We start from the raw sequence: 20,980 nt of genomic DNA on the forward strand, positions 1-20,980 counted from the left end.
AGGCTGCTGCAGGTAACATCCATAGCACAGAGGCTGCGGCAGGTAACATCCATAGGCCAGAGGCTGCTGCAGGTAATATCTATAGGGTAGAGGCTGCGGCAGGTAATATCTATAGGGCAGAGGCTGCGGCAGGTAACATCCATAGGGCAGGGGCTGCGGCAGGTAACATCCATAGGGCAGAGGCTGCGGCAGGTAACATCCATAGGGCAGAGGCTGCTGCAGGTAAAAATATTTTTTTCAATTGGTCTTTATTAAAAATAGCCATGAGTTTATCTAGTAGCAGGATCAGAGTTTTCACTCTGTTCCATCAGGCCATAGGGCAGAGGCTGCGGCAGGTAATATCCATAGGGCAGAGGCTGCGGCAGGTAACATCCATAGGGCAGGGGCTGCGGCAGGGAACATCCATAGGGCAGAGGCTTCGACAGGTAACATCCATAAGGCAGAGGCTGCGGCAGGTAACATCCATAAGGCAGGGGCTGCGGCAGGTAACATCCATAGGTCAGGGGCTGCGGCAGGTAACATCCATAGGGCAGGGGCTGCGGCAGGTAACATCCATAGGGCAGAGGCTGCGGCAGGTAACATCCATAGGGCAGAGGCTGCGGCAGGTAACATCCATAGGGCAGAGGCTGCGGCAGGTAACATCCATAGGGCAGAGGCTGCGGCAGGTAATATCCATAGGGCAGAGGCTGCGGCAGGTAACATCCATAGGGCAGGGGCTGCGGCAGGGAACATCCATAGGGCAGAGGCTTCGACAGGTAACATCCATAAGGCAGAGGCTGCGGCAGGTAACATCCATAGGGCAGGGGCTGCGGCAGGTAACATCCATAGGTCAGGGGCTGCGGCAGGTAACATCCATAGGGCAGGGGCTGCGGCAGGTAACATCCATAGGGCAGAGGCTGCGGCAGGTAACATCCATAGGGCAGAGGCTGCGGCAGGTAACATCCATAGGGCAGAGGCTGCGGCAGGTAACATCCATAGGGCAGAGGCTGCGGCAGGTAACATCCATAGGGCAGAGGCTGCGGCAGGTAACATCCATAGGGCAGAGGCTGCGGCAGGTAACATCCATAGGGCAGAGGCTGCGGCAGGTAACATCCATAGGGCAGAGGCTGCGGCAGGTAACATCCATAGGGCAGAGGCTGCGGCAGGTAACATCCATAGGGCAGAGGCTGCGGCAGGTAACATCCATAGGGCAGAGGCTGCGGCAGGTAACATCCATAGGTCAGGGGCTGCGGCAGGTAACATCCATAGGGCAGAGGCTGCTGCAGGTAACATCCATAGGGCAGAGGCTGCTGCAGGTAAAAATATTTTTTTCAATTGGTCTTTATTAAAAATAGCCATGAGTTTATCTAGTAGCAGGATCAGAGTTTTCACTCTGTTCCATCAGGCCATAGGGCAGAGGCTGCGGCAGGTAATATCCATAGGGCAGAGGCTGCGGCAGGTAACATCCATAGGGCAGGGGCTGCGGCAGGGAACATCCATAGGGCAGAGGCTTCGACAGGTAACATCCATAGGGCAGAGGCTGCGGCAGGTAACATCCATAGGGCAGGGGCTGCGGCAGGTAACATCCATAGGTCAGGGGCTGCGGCAGGTAACATCCATAGGTCAGGGGCTGCGGCAGGTAACATCCATAGGGCAGAGGCTGCGGCAGGTAACATCCATAGGTCAGAGGCTGCGGCAGGTAACATCCATAGGGCAGAGGCTGCTGCAGGTAACATCCATAGGGCAGGGGCTGCAGCAGGTAACATCCATAGGGCAGAGGCTGCGGCAGGTAACATCCATAGGGCAGGGGCTGCGGCAGGTAACATCCATAGGTCAGGGGCTGCGGCAGGTAACATCCATAGGGCAGGGGCTGCGGCAGGTAACATCCATAGGGCAGGGGCTGCAGCAGGTAACATCCATAGGGCAGAGGCTGCGGCAGGTAACATCCATAGGGCAGGGGCTGCGGCAGGTAACATCCATAGGTCAGGGGCTGCGGCAGGTAACATCCATAGGGCAGGGGCTGCGGCAGGTAACATCCATAGGTCAGAGGCTGCGGCAGGTAACATCCATAGGGCAGAGGCTGCAGCAGGTAACATCCATAGGGCAGAGGCTGCGGCAGGTAACATCCATAGGGCAGAGGCTGCGGCAGGTAACATCCATAGGGCAGAGGCTGCGGCAGGTAACATCCATAGGGCAGAGGCTGCGGCAGGTAACATCCATAGGGCAGAGGCTGCGGCAGGTAACATCCATAGGGCAGAGGCTGCGGCAGGTAACATCCATAGGGCAGAGGCTGCGGCAGGTAACATCCATAGGGCAGAGGCTGCGGCAGGTAACATCCATAGGGCAGAGGCTGCGGCAGGTAACATCCATAGGGCAGAGGCTGCGGCAGGTAACATCCATAGGTCAGGGGCTGCGGCAGGTAACATCCATAGGGCAGAGGCTGCTGCAGGTAACATCCATAGGGCAGAGGCTGCTGCAGGTAAAAATATTTTTTTCAATTGGTCTTTATTAAAAATAGCCATGAGTTTATCTAGTAGCAGGATCAGAGTTTTCACTCTGTTCCATCAGGCCATAGGGCAGAGGCTGCGGCAGGTAATATCCATAGGGCAGAGGCTGCGGCAGGTAACATCCATAGGGCAGGGGCTGCGGCAGGGAACATCCATAGGGCAGAGGCTTCGACAGGTAACATCCATAGGGCAGAGGCTGCAGCAGGTAACATCCATAGGGCAGGGGCTGCGGCAGGTAACATCCATAGGTCAGGGGCTGCGGCAGGTAACATCCATAGGGCAGGGGCTGCAGCAGGTAACATCCATAGGTCAGAGGCTGCGGCAGGTAACATCCATAGGGCAGAGGCTGCAGCAGGTAACATCCATAGGGCAGAGGCTTCGGCAGGTAACATCCATAGGGCAGAGGCTTCGGCAGGTAACATCCATAGGGCAGAGGCTGCGGCAGGTAACATCCATAGGGCAGAGGCTGCGGCAGGTAACATCCATAGGGCAGAGGCTGCGGCAGGTAACATCCATAGGGCAGAGGCTGCGGCAGGTAACATCCATAGGGCAGAGGCTGCGGCAGGTAACATCCATAGGGCAGAGGCTGCGGCAGGTAACATCCATAGGGCAGAGGCTGCGGCAGGTAACATCCATAGGGCAGAGGCTGCGGCAGGTAACATCCATAGGGCAGAGGCTGCAGCAGGTAACATCCATAGGGCAGAGGCTGCGGCAGGTAACATCCATAGGTCAGGGGCTGCGGCAGGTAACATCCATAGGGCAGAGGCTGCGGCAGGTAACATCCATAGGGCAGAGGCTGCGGCAGGTAACATCCATAGGGCAGAGGCTGCGGCAGGTAAAATCCATAGGACAGAGGCTGCGGCAGGTAACATCCATAGGGCAGAGGCTGCGGCAGGTAACATCCATAGGGCAGAGGCTGCGGCAGGTAAAATCCATAGGACAGAGGCTGCGGCAGGTAACATCCATAGGGCAGAGGCTGCGGCAGGTAACATCCATATGGCAGAGGCTGCGGCAGGTAACATCCATAGGGCAGAGGCTGCGGCAGGTAACATCCATAGGGCAGAGGCTGCGGCAGGTAACATCCATAGGGCAGAGGCTGCGGCAGGTAAAATCCATAGGGCAGAGGCTGCGGCAGGTAAAATCCATAGGACAGAGGCTGCGGCAGGTAAAATCCATAGGGCTGAGGCAGGTAACATCCATAGGGCAGAGGCTGCTGCAGGTAACATCCATAGGGCAAAGGCTGCGGCAGGTAACATCCATAGGGCAAAGGCTGCGGCAGGTAACTGCGTAACCTACATAGGGCAGAGGGTGCTGCCGATAACGTTCATATGGTAGAGGATGCAGAAGGTAACATCCATAGGACAAGGGCTGCTGCAGGTAATATCCATAGGGTAGATGCTGCTGCAGGTAAAATCCATAGGGCAGAGGCTGCTGCAGGTAAGACCCATACAGCAGAGGCTGCCGCAGGCACTAAACATCGGCCATCTCTTGGGGCAGATATTGGTGCAGGTATCATCTATAGGGGTAAGGGTTGTGCAGGTAACATCTGTAAGGGCAGAGAATGGTGCATGTAACATAAAGGCTGAAATTGGTTCAGGTAATAAACATCAGGAAGAGGTTGGTGCAGGTAACATTCTATAAGGGCATTGATTGGTGCATGTGACATCCATAGGGACAGATGTGATTCTACGCTACTCGCACAGCACACAGATGTGCGTCTTGGATGCTTCTTTCTCACCTTCTTGTGTTTGTCTAGGGAACTAAGACAGCAGTTACAGCCAGAGCTCCTGAACCTGATCAGACAGCATCGGCTTCACTATCTTTGTGAGGGAACTAAGTTCCGAAAGATTAGCAGCCGCCGAAGACAGGGTACGGTATTTCTCTTCTCTTCCCAGAGCACCATCTTTATGACTTAACACTAGTGTGATAAATATCTTTCATGAATCATAAGCTGCACAAAGTCTAATAGACTCAGGCCTGAATCAACCTCTGCAGCCACCTCCAGATTATAACATAAATAGAAATATAAAGGGGACAAAAAGAAAGAATTTAAATCGCTAAAACAGGAAGGTAGCGAGGAAGCATTGAAAAGCTATAAGAAAAAAAATAGAATCTGTAAAAGACAGATAAAAGCAGCCAAGCTGGAGACAGAGAGAGAGTAAAACTCACCCCAAAATGTTCTTCAATTATATAAATGGTATAAAGTTTAAATCGGAAAGTTCGGGTCCCTTAGGGCTGTTTCACACGAGCGGATGACGTGCGTGGTATCCGCTCCGTGAAAGAGTGGCAAGACCCGATGCAGACTGCAGAGGCACGGAGCATTAACATGATTGATAATGCTCCGTGCCTCTCTGTGATCTCTTTACTACGAAATCATGGTGACAACTGTGATTTGGTAGTAGTGAGGTCACAGAGAGGCACGGAGCATTATGAATCATGTTAATGCTCTGTGCCTCTGCAGTCTGCATCGGGTCTTGGCACTCTTTGACGGAGCGGATGCCCCGCACGGCATCCGCTCGTGTGAAACAGCCCTTAGAGCGTGATGAGGGAGGAGTTGCAGAGAGCGATGAGGAGAAAGCAAAGCTATTACATTTTTTTTTTCTCCACTGTATTCACTGAGGATAATAAACTGTCAGATTAAATGCAGAATGCAAATTCCCCATTAAATGTGCCCTGTCTGACCAGGAAGAAGTACATTGACGTCTTAAAAAGATTAAAATAGACAAATCGCCGGGACCAGATGGGATACACCCCCATATCCTAAGAGAATTAAGTAATGTCATGACCAGACCCTTATTTCTGATATTTAAGGATTCTATACTAACAGGGAGTGTTCCACAGGATTGGTGCTTAGTAAATACAATATTCTAATAGTTTAACATCTGTCGTGAGTAAACTGTGAATATTTTCTAAGAGATGCTATCTTGGAGAAGCTCAATGAAAATAAGCAAATAATGCCATATCAGCATGGCTACATGAGGGATCAGTCATGTCATACTAATCTAATCAGTTTCTATGAGGAAGTAAGTTCTAGACTTGACCGGGGTGAGTCCATGGATGTCGTATATCTGGACTTCTTCAAAGCATTTGATACTGATCAGCATAAAAGGTTAGTATATAAAATGAGAATGCTTGGACTGGGAGCAAATTTCTGTATGTGAGCAAGTAACTGGCTCAGTGATAGAAAACAGAGGGGGGTTATTAATGGTACACACTCAGATTGGGTCACTGTCACTAGTGGAGTACCTCAGGGGTCAGTATTAGAGGGATCACTATCACCAGTGGGGTACCACAGAGGTCAGTATTGGGCCCCATGCTTTTCAATAAATATATTCAATACTGTATATATACTACAGAGAACAGTATACTGTATATACTACAGAGAACAGTATACTCTATATATACAGAGAACAGTATACTGTATATATACTACAGAGGACAGTATACTGTATATATACTACAGAGGACAGTATACTGTATGTATACTACAGAGGACAGTATACTGTATATATACTACAGAGGACAGTTGTCACAGCGCCGTGTGGGTAGTAATCTCCACACCGAACACAGGAGGGAAGGGAAGAGGTACCAGGCCTGGAAACTAGGGAAAGGTCACCACCTAGTGAATCCCTACCCTGAATCCTGACTACTATCAGTATGAACAGACCTCAAGGGTTGGAAAGCTCATACGCAGGAACCTAGAGCCTAATCTTACCCTAAATGGCCCTGTAAATAGTGTCGGGACAAAAGACGACCTGTTCCTTCCCAGTTGAAGGAACAGGAGGCTCCCTCAGGCCCAATAACAAAAGACAGGGGAATACAAAAAACAAGGGAAAAGGACACTTAACTCCGAAGAAAGCAGATGAGCAGGAACTCAGAGGAGAACCAAACACCAGCACATTCACAACCAGAAAGAGCTATCAACCGCATAGCATGATGGGTGAGACCAGACTAAATAGAGGAGTGGGAATGACCACTTAAGCTACACCTGAGACAAGAGGTGTGGTCATCCCCAGCAACACCATAGAAACAAGTGAAGCCAAAGAGGCTGTCGGATCACATCACGTGCAGCCAGTCTCTTAGATCTTCTGACCCCTCTCATAGGAGAGACCATGACAGTACCCCCCCCCCCCTTCCCCTTCTACAGGTGGCCTCCGGACACCCAGGACTGACTTTATCCGGATGAGACCTGTGAAAGGCTTTCACCAGACGATTAGCATTAGCGTTGGCCGCTAGAACCCACATCCTCTGGGTCCGTAACCTCTCCAGTGAACGAGATACTGGAGGGATCTACGAAGAATTCAGAAGTCAACTATCCCGGCGATCTGAAATTCCAGATTACCGTCAACCATGACAGGAGCGGGAGGCAAGGAGGACCGTTCAACATATCTCTTCAACAACTACTTATGGAACACATTATGAATCTTTAAAGCCTGAGGAAGTTCAAGACGAAAGGCTACCGGGTTAATAATGGCAGTGATCTTATATGGACCAATAAACCTTGGACCCAACTTCCAAGAAGGTACTTTCAAATTAATGTTCCTTGTGGACAGCCACACTGAATCACCCACTCTCAGGTCCGGACCATTCATACGTCTCTTGTCAGCCATACATTTATACTTGTTGCCCTTTTTTTTTTTTTTTAGATTATTTTGAATTCTCCACCAAAAAGATGACAAAAAGAGGAAAATAGTTCCTCTTCAGGTATACCAGAACCCATATGCCCCCAAAAACGGCGACTTATCTGTGGACTCCTGTCTACAGTTATTTTTGTAGACCATTCCTCCTGGTTCTCAGGGACAAAATATCTCAAATAAGTCTCCAAATTCTGATTAGTGCATTCAGTCTGTCGGTTCGACTGAGGATGAAAGCCCGAAGAGAAAGACAATTGTACCCCCAGACGAGTACAGAACACCCTCCAGAATTTGGAAACAGACAGAGTGCCACGATCCGAGACCACATCAGAAGGAATACCATGTAATTTCACAATGTTATTGACAAACACATGTGCAAGAGTTTTAGCATTAGGTAGACTTGGCTATGAGGTGCGTCATCTTACTAAAGCGATCAACAACCATCCACGGTTAGGACGGGATGGACAGAGGAAGCAAAGATCCGGAAGGCCGGGTATGTGTCACTTTAGCTTATGCACAAGTACTACAACCAGACACATAGTCCTCAACACACTTACGCAACCCCGGTCATCAGAATCTGCGAGAGATGAGATTGACAGTGGATCTGCTCCCAGGGTGTCCTGTGAGAACCGTACAGTGATGTTCCTCAAACACCTTGTGACGTAATTCAGAAGCGACAAACAACTTTCCCGGAGGACAAGAATCCGGTGCATCTCCCTGGGCCTCCAAGACCTCTGCCTCAAGGTCTGGATATAGGGCGGATATAACTACCCCTTCAGACAATATCGGACCAGGATCTTCCGAATCACCCCCTCCAGGAAAGCTACGTGACAAAGCATCAGCCTTGACGTTCTTAATCCCAGGCCGATAGGTGACGATGAAATTAAATCTTGTAAAAAACAATGACCATCTGTCCTGCCTAAGGTTCAGTCGTTCAGCCGACTCCAGGTAAGCCAGGTTTTTGAGGTCAGTAAGCACAGTAATGGGATGGATTGCTCCTTCCAACCAATGAAGCCACTCCTCAAAAGCCAACTAAATGGTCAGCAACTCTCTATTACCCACGTCATAATTCCTTTCTGCAGTCGAGAGTTTCTTAGAGAAGAATGCACATGGGCACCATTTACTAGGTGAAGGACCCTGCGATAAGACTGATCCTACCCCTACAGCGGACACGTCAACCTCCACAATGAATGGCTGTGACACATCCGGTTGCACAAGTATAGGAGCAGAAGCAAAACATTCCTTCACCACCGAAAACACTTGTAATGCCGCATCAGACCAGACTGAGACATCCGAACCTTTCCTAGTCATGTCCGTTAAAGTTTTAATTAATTAAATTAATTTACGGTAGTAATTGGTGAACCCCAAAATCTGCAAGAGCGCTTTCAGATTTTTGGGTCGATCCCAGTCCGACACAGCACGGACCTATTCTGGATCCATACGAAAACCTGAAGATGAGAGTAGGTAACCCTGGAATTGCACTTCCTGAACCGCAAATACACACTTCTCCATCTTTGCATACAAGTGAGACTATGGGCTCTTTACTGTAAGAGCAGTGAGACTATGGACTCTTTACTGTAAGAGCAGTGAGACTATGGGCTCTTTACTGTAAGAGCAGCGAGACGATGGGCTCTTTACAGTAAGAGCAGCGAGACGATGGGCTCTTTACTGTAAGCAGTGAGACTATGGACTCTTTACTGTAAGAGCAGTGAGACTATGGACTCTACTGTAAGAGCAGTGGGACTATGGACTCTTTACTGTAAGAGCAGTGAGACTATGGACTCTTTACTGTAAGAGCAGTGAGACTATGGACTCTATACTGTAAGAGCAGTGAGACTATGGACTCTCTACGGTAAGAGCAGTGAGACTATGGACTCTGTACTGTAAGAGCAGTGAGACTATGGACTCTTTACTGGAAGAGCAGTGAGACTATGGACTCTTTACTGGAAGAGCAGTGAGACTATGGACTCTTTACTGGAAGAGCAGTGAGACTATGGACTCTTTACTGGAAGAGCAGTGAGACTATGGACTCTATACTGTAAGAGCAGTGAGACTATGGACTCTACTGTAAGAGCAGTGAGACTATGGACTCTTTACGGTAAGAGCAGTGAGACTATGGACTCTTTACGGTAAGAGCAGTGAGACTATGGACTCTATACTGTAAGAGCAGTGAGACTATGGACTCTTTACTGGAAGAGCAGTGAGACTATGGACTCTATACTGTAAGAGCAGTGAGACTATGGAACTCTGTACTGTAAGAGCAGTGAGACTATGGACTCTATACTGTAAGAGCAGCGAGACTATGGACTATACTGTAAGAGCAGCGAGACTAGGGACTCTTTACTGTAAGAGCAGTGAGACTATGGACTCTATACTGTAAGAGCAGTGAGACTATGGACTATACTGTAAGAGCAGTGAGACTAGGGACTCTTTACTGTAAGAGCAGTGAGACTATGGACTCTATACTGTAAGAGCAGTGAGACTATGGACTCTATACTGTAAGAGCAGTGAGACTATGGACTATACTGTAAGAGCAGTGAGACTAGGGACTCTTTACTGTAAGAGCAGTGAGACTATGGACTCTATACTGTAAGAGCAGTGAGACTAGGGACTCTTTACTGTAAGAGCAGTGAGACTATGGACTCTATACTGTAAGAGCAGTGAGACTATGGACTATACTGTAAGAGCAGTGAGACTAGGGACTCTTTACTGTAAGAGCAGTGAGACTATGGACTCTGTACTGTAAGAGCAGTGAGACTATGGACTCTTTACTGTAAGAGCAGTGAGACTATGGACTCTATACTGTAAGAGCAGTGAGACTATGGACTCTATACTGTAAGAGCGGTGAGACTATGGACTCTGTACTGTAAGAGCAGTGAGACTATGGACTCTATACTGTAAGAGCGGTGAGACTATGGACTCTGTACTGTAAGAGCGGTGAGACTATGGACTCTTTACTGTAAGAGCAGTGAGACTGTGGACTCTTTACTGTAAGAGCAGTGAGACTATGGACTCTATACTGTAAGAGCAGTGAGACTATGGACTCTTTACTGTAAGAGCAGTGAGACTATGGACTCTGTACTGTAAGAGCAGTGAGACTATGGACTCTATACTGTAAGAGCAGTGAGACTATGGACTCTTTACTGTAAGAGCAGTGAGACTATGGACTCTATACTGTAAGAGCAGTGAGACTATGGACTCTATACTGTAAGAGCAGTGAGACTAGGGACTCTTTACTGTAAGAGCAGTGACACTATGGAACTCACTAATAGAGGTGTCTGGATGTATTTTTAGAGTGTAATAATATTACAGGTCATAGATTTCTGTAGAGGTTGTTGATCCAGGGAATTATTCTGATTTCCACGATTGGGGTCAGGGGGAATTTTTCCCCCTAAAATGAGAAACATTGGCTTCTACCTCGTATTTTTATTTTTTTTTTGTCAATTTGCAGAATAACAGGCTGAACTGGAGGGACAAAGTCCTTTTTTTTAGCCTTATAAACAATTGAGGTCATTTATTAAGACCGGCAATTTATACGCTGGTCTTAATCCCCATGCCCTGGCAGTTAATGTACCAAAGTTATGTAGAGGCACAGGCCAAAGTTATGTAATGGCAGACGGGGACGAGCCTCCCTAGCATACGGCTCGTCCCCCCCCTGACACTGGATGTTCTCATCCATGTGCAGGGAAAAGCAGCACCAGCGGTACGGCGACCAGGAGCGGTGCCGGGAGCAGGTTAAGTATATTACCGGTGAGGGGCCCGGCACATGGGGGAGGGGGGGTTGAGAAATTGGATAACCCCTTTAAATATGCAAAAAAGTGGAGTATATTTCTTAATAAATGACCTCCTATGTTAGATGAGGCCTCATGAACATAGGTGTACCAGGCCTCCATTTGAAGCTATGCTGAACCCCTATGTGTCTGTGATTTCATATTGACATAAACCATAGCTGCTTAGGGTTATTAATATCCTTCTTTCAGATAAATTGTGGTTTTGTCGTCTCTCTCCAAACCACAAAGTCCTGCACTATGGAGATCTGGAAGACAACATCAACAACCCACCCATTGAAATGCTTCCACAGAAAAGTAAGTAGAACATACCGAGTTGTCGCTTTATGTATTCTGACATTTGCAACTTTCTGTAAGAAGATACACACTGCAACATCAGGGCAAACAGGATGGACTGATGAGTCTGGTCTTCCAGGTTTGCTGATCTGCGCTCTCTGCAACCTGAATGTCCCATTCTTAACTAACAGCATGAGAGTCTGCAGTGGTCTTCAACTGATGAGACCTCCACACAGCAAGGGTTTCCCAGCAATGTCTCCGCCAAATTACAGCAGTTCCTTGGGTTGCTACATTTATTGCCAATCAAACGGCTAGAGGCCGTATCTCATCTTGTATCTAGGCTAGCGGCCATAGCTCATCTTCTATCCTAGCTACAGACTGTATCTCATCTTGTATCCAGGCTAGATGTATCTCATCTTGTATCCAGTGTAGTATAAATGTGGTATCACTGTAATCGTACTGACCCGGAGAATGAAGAGAACAGGTCAGTTTTATCTCATAGGGAACACTGTAAAAACAAAACCCATAAAACTATATAAATGTGGTAAGGCCTCATGCACACGACCGTATGTATTTTGCGGTCTGCAAAAAACGGATCCTCAAAAAATGCGGATGACATCATGTGCATTCAGTATTTTGCGGAACGGAACAGCTGGTCCCTAATAGAACAGCCCTATCCATGTCCGCAATGTGGACAATAATAGGACATGTTCTATTTGCGGAATGGAAACACTGACATAACTTCCGTGTTTTTTGCGGATCCATAGAAATGAATAGTTCCGTATACGGTCCGCAAAAAAAAGGAACGGACACTGATAGAAAATATGTTTGTGTGCATGAGGCCTCACACTGTAATTGTACTAACCCGGAGAATGAAGGGAACAGGTCAGTTTTATCTCATAGTGAACACTAAAAGCAAAACCCATAAAACAATATAAATGTGGTAACGTTGTAATCGCACTGACCCGGAGAATGTAGGGAACAGGTCAGTTTTAGCACATAGGGAACACCTTAAAATCAAAACCCCTAAAATTGTGGCATATTTGCATTTTTGTTTTCTAATTCCACCACATTTGGATTTTTTTCGAGCTTCCCATTACATTGTATGCAATATTGAATAATGCAATTAAAAAGTACAACTTTCTTGCAAAAATCAAGCTTTCATACGTCTATGTGAACAAAAAAATCAAAAAGTTATGGTTGTGGGAAGGCACGGAGTAAAAAACAAAACTGAAAAATTGCCTCGTCAGGAAAGGGTTTAATACCTAAGTTCATTGGTCCATGAAATGTGTTGTAGGTTAGGGTTTGATAGTTGAAGGGTTAAATAGAATTAGCTGTATAATCTGTATGAAGGACAGGAGGTTGGGTGACATCATATTGAAGGGTGACTATATATACATTTACCTAGTTTCTAGTCAGCATTATTATAATGAGAGCTGCCTGTCTGTATAAGGAACTGCTATTATTGTAATGAGAGCTGCATTGAGAAGGAAATACACTTTCAATAGTGTTAAACATACATTAGGTGTCTGTCTGCTCATGCTACATGTGAGGAAGTGAGATCAGGTGGCTGGTGATGTCCCAAGTGAGGAGATACCTGAAGGGGAAAGTCCTATCCCAGAACACGTAGCACATGTTGATCCTAATAAAGTCCATTTTTATTTTTAGTAGTTTCAACGCACCTTTTCAACCTTTCCTGCCGTTCATAATGACCAGGTGTCTGGTGATATTACATAAGGATGCTTACCAGATATGGCTGTGCATCAGGCACAACACTGGTATCAGCTTGTCGCATGTAATTGATTCTGTACCCTTCTCAGACGGGAGATCCTTATGTGTACCGTGATAATCTTGTATCTTAACATCGAAAAACAGGCTGGTGGCGCTAATGTCAATTTTTTAAATAAAAATAGATAAAAGGCATAAAGCGTAAAAGAAAATGGGAATACAGGTATGAGGGACATGAACATGTGGAGTCACTGTGGGTAGAAATACATGGAGGCAAAAACTATTATAAAATACTAATATGAGTTTATTATAAACCACCTAATATACCAGAGTCCACAGAAAATCTGCTACTAAACGAGGCGGCAGATCATAATGAGGTCGTTATTATGGGGGAACTCCGCAGATATAGACTGGGAAACTGAAAGCTGTACATTTCATAAAGGAAACAGGTTCTTGTCAATAACCAAAGACAATTACCTTTCCCAACTGGTTCCGGACCCAACTAGAGGGACGGCCATACTGGACTTAGTATTAACCAATAGACCTGACAGAACAACAGATGTGCAGGTTCGGGGACACCTGGGAAATAGTGACCAGAAAGGAATAACATTCCAATTGCCATTCAAAACAGTGTTTCTTCAGGGAGAAACAAAAATACTAAACTTCAAAAAAGCAAAATTTAGCCAACTAAGAAAGGCCATAGGTCTAACTAACTGGGACAAAGTCATCAAAACAAAAAATACAGCCACAAAATGGGATACTTTTAAAAGCATCCTACAATCTAATTGTGAGAGGTACATACCTTATGGGAATAAAAGGTTAAGGAACAAGAAAAAAAACCACAGTGGCTAAATAGAAATAAAAAGAAAGCATTAAAATCTATAAAACAGGAGGCTAGCGAGGAAGCATTGAAAAACTATAAGGAAAAAAAAATAGAATATGTAAAATACAAATAAAAGCAGCCAAACTATAGACCAAGAGATCAATTGCTGAAGAGAGCAAAACTAACGATAAAATGTTCTTCAATTATATAAATGGTAAAAAGTATAAATCTGAAGGTGTCGGCCCTCTACAGAGCAATGAGGGGGAAGTTGCAGAGAGCGACGAGGAGAAAGCAAAGCTATTAAAAATTTTCTCCACTCTATTCACTGAAGAAAATAAACTGTGAGATGAAATGCAGAATGTAAAAGTAAATTTCCCCATTAAAAGTGCCCTGCCTGACCCAGGAAGAAGTACAGCGGTGTCTTAAAAAGATAAAAATAGACAAATCACAAGGACCAGATGGCATACACCCCCGTATCCTAAGGGAATTAAGTAATGTCATAGCCAGACCCTTATTTCTGATATTTGCGGACTCTATACTGACAGGGAATGTTCCACAGGATTGGCGCATAGCAAATGTGGTGCCAATATTAAAAAAGGGTCCAAAAACAGAGCCCGGAAACTATAAGCCGGTAAGTGTAACATCTGTTATGGGTAAACTGTTTGAAGGTTTCTAAGAGATGGTATATTGGAGTACCTCAATGAAAATAAGCAAATAACGCCGTATCAGCATGGCTTCATGAGGGATCAGTCATGTCAGACTAATTTAATCAGTTTCTATGAGGAGGTAAATTCTAGACGTGACAGCGGCGAATCAATGGATGTCGTGTATCTGGACTTCTCCAAAGCATTTGACACTGTACCACATACAAGGTTAGTATATAAAATGAGAATGCTCGGGCTGGGAGAAAACGTCTGTATGTGGGTAAGTAACTGGCTGAGGGATAGAAAACAGAGGGGGGTTATTAGTGGTACACACTCAGATTGGGTCACTGTCACTAGTGGGGTACCACAGGGGTCAGTATTGGAGGGGTCACTGTCACTAGTGGGGTACCACAGGGGTCAGTACTGGAGGGGTCACTGTCACTAGTGGGGTACCACAGGGGTCAGTATTGGGCCCTATTCTCTTCAATATATTTATTAATGATCTTGTAGAAGACTTGCATAGTAAAATATCAATTTTTGCAGATGACACTAAACCGTGTAAAGCAATTAACACGGAAGAGGACAGTATACTGTATATATACTAGAGGACAGTATATATACTACAAAGGACAGCATACGGTATATATACACTACAGGGGCCAGTATACTGTGTATATATACACTACAGAGGACAGTATACTGCTACAGAGGGATCTGGATAGATTGGAGGCTTGGGCAGATAAGTGGCAGATGAGGTTTAACACTGACAAATGTAAGATTATTTACATGGGAAGGAATAATGCAAGTCACCCATACATTCTAAATGGTAAAACACTGGGTAACACTGACATGGAAAAGGACCTAGGAATTAGGGTTAGGGTAACCCTAGTGAACAGCAAACAGCTGCTGCCAAGGCCAATAAGATAATGGATTGCATCAAAAAGGGCATAGATGCCCGTGATGAGAACAAATCACTAGTCAGACCACACATGGAGTACTGTTTACAGTTCTTGGCTCTTGTGAACAAGACAGACATAGCAGTGCTGGAGAGGGTTCAGAGGAGGGCAACTAAAGTAATAAGGAAAATCACAGAAAGAAAAAAGATAATAATGCACTAACCGATAAGATGTAAACATTATATATGGACTAAGCCCTCTCTCTGATATGATAAAATCTGAGACTCTTAGCCAATATATTTTGATCAAAACACATCTGTGCCCACCTACCCCCACCAAGGTGGTTTCAACTCAGGCGTGTCCTACGCTAACCTACCTATGCTATTAGGCATCTATGTTCAGGAGCGCAGACCCCGCACATATGGTGTGTTGCTACAAGTGACCTCTATGTGCATACAGCAGCCGATGAGAGGAGGAGCAAACACACCTACACTCACCTGAAGAATTATTAGGAACACCATACTAATACGGTGTTGGACCCCCTTTTGCCTTCAGAATTGCCTTAATGCTGCGTGGCATTGATTCCACAAGGTGCTGATAGCATCTTTAGAAATGTTGGCCCATATTGATAGGATAGCATCTTGCAGTTGATGGAGATTTGAGGGATGCACATCCAGGGCATGAAGCTCCCGTTCCACCACATCCCAGAGATGCTCTATTGGGTTGAGATCTGGTGACTGTGGGGCCATTTTAGTACAGTGAACTCATTGTCATGTTCAAGAAACCAATTTGAAATGATTCGAGCTTTGTGACATGGTGCATTATCCTGCTGGAAGTAGCCATCAGAGGATGGGTACATGGTGGTCATGAAGGGATGGACATGGTCAGAAACAATGCTCAGGTAGCCGTGGCATTTAAACGATGGCCAATTGGCACTAGGAGCCTAAAGTGTGCCTAGAAAACATCCCCCACACCATTACACCACCACCACCAGCCTGCACAGTGGTAACAAGGCATGATGGATACATGTTCTCATTCTGTTTACGCCAAATTCGGACTCTACCATTTGAATGTCTACCATTTTTCCAGTCTTCAACAGTCCAATTTTGGTGAGCTCGTGCAAATTGTAGCCTCTTTTTCCTATTTGTAGTGGAGATGAGTGGTACCCGGTGGGGTCTTCTGCTGTTGTAGCCCATCCGCCTCAAGGTTGTGCGTGTTGTGGCTTCACAAATGCTTTGCTGCAGACCTCGGTTGTAACGAGTGGTTATTTCAGTCAACGTTGCTCTTCCATCAGCTTGAATCAGTCGGCCCATTCTCCTCTGACCTCCAGCATCCACAAGGCATTTTCGCCCACAGGACGGCCGCATACTGGAGGTTTGTCCCTTTTCACACCATTCTTTGAAAACCCTAGAAATGGTTGTGCGTGAAAATCCCAGTAACTGAGCAGATTGTGAAATACTCAGACCGGCCGTCTGGCACCAACAACCATGCCACGCTCAAAATTGCTTAAATCGCCTTTCTTTCCCATTCTGACATTCAGTTTGGAGTTCAGGAGATTGTCTTGACCAGGACCTCAATCCTACATGCATCGAAGCCACTGCCATGTGATTGGTTGACTAGAGAATCGTATTAAATGAGAAATAGAACAGGTGTTCTTAAACATTTCTTTAGGTGAGTGTATATGTTCCACCTAATCAAGGTGGTCTGTTTGATAGGAAGGGCAAAAGTGCAAAAGAATGCTAATCCCAAGATAAAATAGGAGCGCATTCACACTAAAGTAATAACTGGAATGGGTGGACTACAGTATCATGAAAGATTATCAAAATTAGGGTTATTTACTTTAGAAAAAAAAAAAAAGACTGAGGGGAGATCTAATAACTATGTATAAATATATCAGGGGTCAGTACAAAGATCTCTCCCATCATCTATTTATCCCCGTGACTGTGACAACGGGACATCCTCTGCGTCTGGAGGAAAGGTTTGTACACAAACATAAAAGAGGACTCTTTACGGTAAGAGCAGTGAGACTATGGACTCTTTACTGTAAGAGCAGTGAGACTATGGACTCTTTACGGTAAGAGCAGTGAGACTATGGACTCTTTACTGTAAGAGCAGTGAGACTATGGAGCTCTCTGCCTGAGGAGTTCATTAAAAGAGTTCAGGAGGGGCCTGGATGTATTTCTGGAGTGTTATTAATATTACAGGCTATAGCTACCAGAGATGTGCTGTAGATCCAAGGAGTTATTCTGATGCCTGATTGGAGTCGGGGAGGATTTTTTTCCCCCCGTAAGTGGGGAAAATTGGCTTCTACCTCATGTTTTTTTTTGCCTTCCTCTGGATCAACTTGCAGGATAATAGGCTGAACTGGATGGACAGATGTCTTTTTTTGGCCTTATAAACTATGTTACTATGTTAGGTATAACGACCTGATGTTTATACCTTTTGTCCTTGATATTAATAAAATCTGTTGATCTAATTTCTACCACCTTATGCTAAAAAACATATGGGGAGGTGGGATTAGATGTCTTGTTATGTCACATGTGGGGAGGTGGGGTCAGATGTCTGGTAATGTCATGTGGGGAGGGGGATCAGGTGACTGGTTATGTCACATGTGGGGGGGGGTGGGATCAGATGTCTGGTTATGTCACGTGGGGAGGTGGCATCGGATGTCTGGTGATGTCACATGTTGGGAGGTGACATCAGATGTCTGGTTAGGTGACGGTCACATGTGGGGAGGTGGGATCAGATGTCAGGTGATGTATCATGTGGGGAGTTGGATCAGATGTCTGGTGATGTCACATGTGGGGAGTTGGATCAGATGTCTGGTTATGTCACATGTGGGGAGTTGGATCAGATGTCTGGTTATGTCACATGTGGGGAGGTGGGGTCAGATGTCTGGTAATGTCATGTGGGGAGGGGGGATCAGGTGACTGGTTATGTCACATGTAGGGGGGGGGGTGGGATCAGATGTCTGGTTATGTCACGTGGGGAGGTGGCATCGGATGTCTGGTGATGTCACATGTTGGGAGGTGACATCAGATGTCTGGTTAGGTGACGGTCACATGTGTGGAGGTGGGATCAGATGTCAGGTGATGTATCATGTGGGGAGTTGGATCAGATGTCTGGTGATGTCACATGTGGGGAGTTGGATCAGATGTCTGGTTATGTCATGTGGGGAGGTGGGATCTGGCCTGTATATATCGGTTTATAATGCTCTGAAGATGTTTACATCTGTATTTCAGTTTCAGTTGCAGATATAAAATCTGTGTTAACGGGAAAGGATTGTCCACACATGAAGGAGAAGAATTCTGGGAAGCAGAATAGGGTGAGTTGTGAGTCACGATTAGGGTGTGAGGGGCACCAAAGCTTATACTGAATGTTGTGCCTCTTCTTGCAGGACCTCATGGAACAGGCATTTTCTATATGCTATGATGTAGACAGCTGCCTGAACTTCATTGCACCTTCTTCTACTGACGTAAGGATTATTGTTTTCATGAATGTTGGATCAGGAGTGATAGTACTGAATGCAGCAATGGCGGGATACTTGTAATCATTTGTGAGAGAATGTCTGCTTCTGAACCAAGACAACTTCTTCCCATTGCACAGAGACCATCCATTTTCCGCCATTAGGCGGAGTGATGGATATTCCCTTATATCAAAGAGAGATGCAGCAACTGTTAACATGAGATGTATATAGGAGTACTAGGTGCAGAATGGGGGGGGGGGGGGTATTTACAAAATGTGCACTGTTTACCTCTCATACCTTTCTGACATTCTTTTACTAAACTAGGCAAGTATACAAGTGGAGGGCTACACACCCCAGATCTGGCCCTACTGTGGTTGTGTCTAGTGGGTCCTGTGGCCTGGACTAGTGGTTCACGGAGAACAAAAGCTCCCACAGCCAAGAAGCCTCACACACACACACATAATGGCACAATCTGTAAAAAGCATCTTTTCAACAAGGATTCACTGTGCAGACCTTTCACAGTCCCAGTGCCTATGGCGGCCTGCAGATTATGGTGGCGGGTCTTGGATATGGCTCCTGTACTTTGCTGATCTTCTTTCATTTCATTTATCTGCAGTTTTGCCTGTGGCTTGATGGGCTGAATTCATTGTTGGGTCGAGAAATGCCCAGTGAGCGGACGCGCACTGACCTTGATCTCCTGCTGAATACTGAACTCAAGTTGCGGTTATTGGACCTGGAAAACATCCCAATCCCAGAGCAGCCTCCAGCCATCCCCCCACGTCCAAAGAATTATGACTACTGCTACCAATTCACCTCCACAGAGGCCTGAATGTCCCTCTGGGGCCCCGTGACCGAGCACAGAACATGCCAGCACCTGGCAGAGGGACACTTTGGCTTCTGTCTGTGTCCACATCTGATAATAAATATGTTAAGAGCAGCAGATCTTCTGTGTGCTCCTCTGTACAATAGGAGACATGGACCCCAAAACTAGACAAAGTTGTGTGTGTGTGTGTGTGTGTGTATATACAGTCATGTGAAAAAATTAGGACACCCTTTGAAAGCATGTGGTTTTTTGTAACATTTTTAATAAAAGGTTATTTCATCTCCGTTTCAACAGTACAGAGAGATTAAAGTAATCCGACTAAACAAAGAAAACTGAAGAAAAGTCTTTTCAAGATCTTCTGTAAATGTCATTCTACAAAAATGCCTATTCTAACTGAGGAAAAAGATAGGACACCCTTGCCCCTAATAGCGAGTGTTACCTCCTTTGGCTGAAATAACTGCAGTGAGACGGTTCTTGTAGCCATCTACCAGTCTTCGACATCGGTCTGAGGAAATTTTACCCCACTCCTCAATGCAGAACTTTTTCAGCTGTGAGATGTTTGAGGGGTTTCTTGCACGTACAGCCCTTTTCAAGTCACCCCACAGCATCTCAATGGGATTCAAATCTGGACTTTGACTTGGCCATTCCAGGACTCTCCATTTCTTCTTTTTCAGCCAATCTTTGGTTGATTTACTAGTATGTTTTGGGTCATTGTCATGTTGCATGGTCCAGTTCCGCTTCAGCTTTAATTTTCTAACTGATGGTCTCACATGTTCTTCAAGCACCTTCTGATACACAGTAGAATTCATCGTGGATTCTATGATGGTGAGCTGACCAGGTCCTGCTGCAGCAAAGCAGCCCCAAACCATGACACTTCCACCTCCATGCTTCACAGTTGGTATGAGGTTCTTTTCTTGGAATGCTGTGTTTGGTTTACGCCAAACATGTCCTCTGCTGTTGTGTCCAAATAATTCAATTTTGGACTCATCTGTCCAAAGAACATTATTCCAGAAGTCCTGGTCTTTGTCAACTTTATCTCTGGCAAATGTCAGTCTGGCCTCGATGTTTCTCTTGGAAAGCAAAGGTTTCCTCCTTGCACACCTCCCATGCAAGTTAAACTTGTACAGTCTCTTTCTGATTGTAGAGGCATGTACTTCTACATCAACAGTAGCCAGAGCCTGCTGTAGTTCTCGAGATGACACTTTAGGGTTTTTGGAGACCTCTTTTAGCATCTTGCGGTCTGCTCTTGGGGTGAACTTGCTGGGGCGACCAGTCCTGGGCATGTTGGCAGTTGTTTTGAAAGCCCTCCACTTGTAGACTATCTTCCGGACAGTGGAATGGCTGATTTCAAAATCTTTTGAGATCTTTTTAAATCCCTTCCCAGACTCATAGGCTGCTACAATCTTTTTTCTGAAG

The 20,980-nt window shown here is 46.0% G+C and overlaps 1 protein-coding gene across 3 annotated transcripts in view; it reads left to right on the forward strand.

Moving 5' to 3' along the window:
* LOC122924157 (engulfment and cell motility protein 3-like) overlaps positions 1-19,678 on the forward strand; it is a 71,455-nt gene extending 51,777 nt beyond the window's left edge. For 2 of the 3 annotated variants that reach the window (XM_044275095.1, XM_044275094.1), the window contains exons 3-7: positions 4,243-4,355; positions 11,101-11,205; positions 18,518-18,600; positions 18,673-18,750; positions 19,358-19,678. In XM_044275095.1, coding sequence (XP_044131030.1) covers positions 4,243-4,355; positions 11,101-11,205; positions 18,518-18,600; positions 18,673-18,750; positions 19,358-19,570 — 592 coding nt within the window. In that variant the 3' untranslated portion in view covers positions 19,571-19,678. Of the gene's footprint in view, positions 1-4,242; positions 4,356-11,100; positions 11,206-18,517; positions 18,601-18,672 lie in introns of all 3 variants that reach the window. The other variant, XM_044275093.1, reaches the window with a different exon arrangement.
* Positions 19,679-20,980: the final 1,302 nt, after the last annotated feature.

This window comes from Bufo gargarizans, unplaced genomic scaffold, assembly GCF_014858855.1.
Source record: "Bufo gargarizans isolate SCDJY-AF-19 unplaced genomic scaffold, ASM1485885v1 original_scaffold_872_pilon, whole genome shotgun sequence".
Lineage (NCBI taxonomy): Eukaryota > Metazoa > Chordata > Amphibia > Anura > Bufonidae > Bufo > Bufo gargarizans.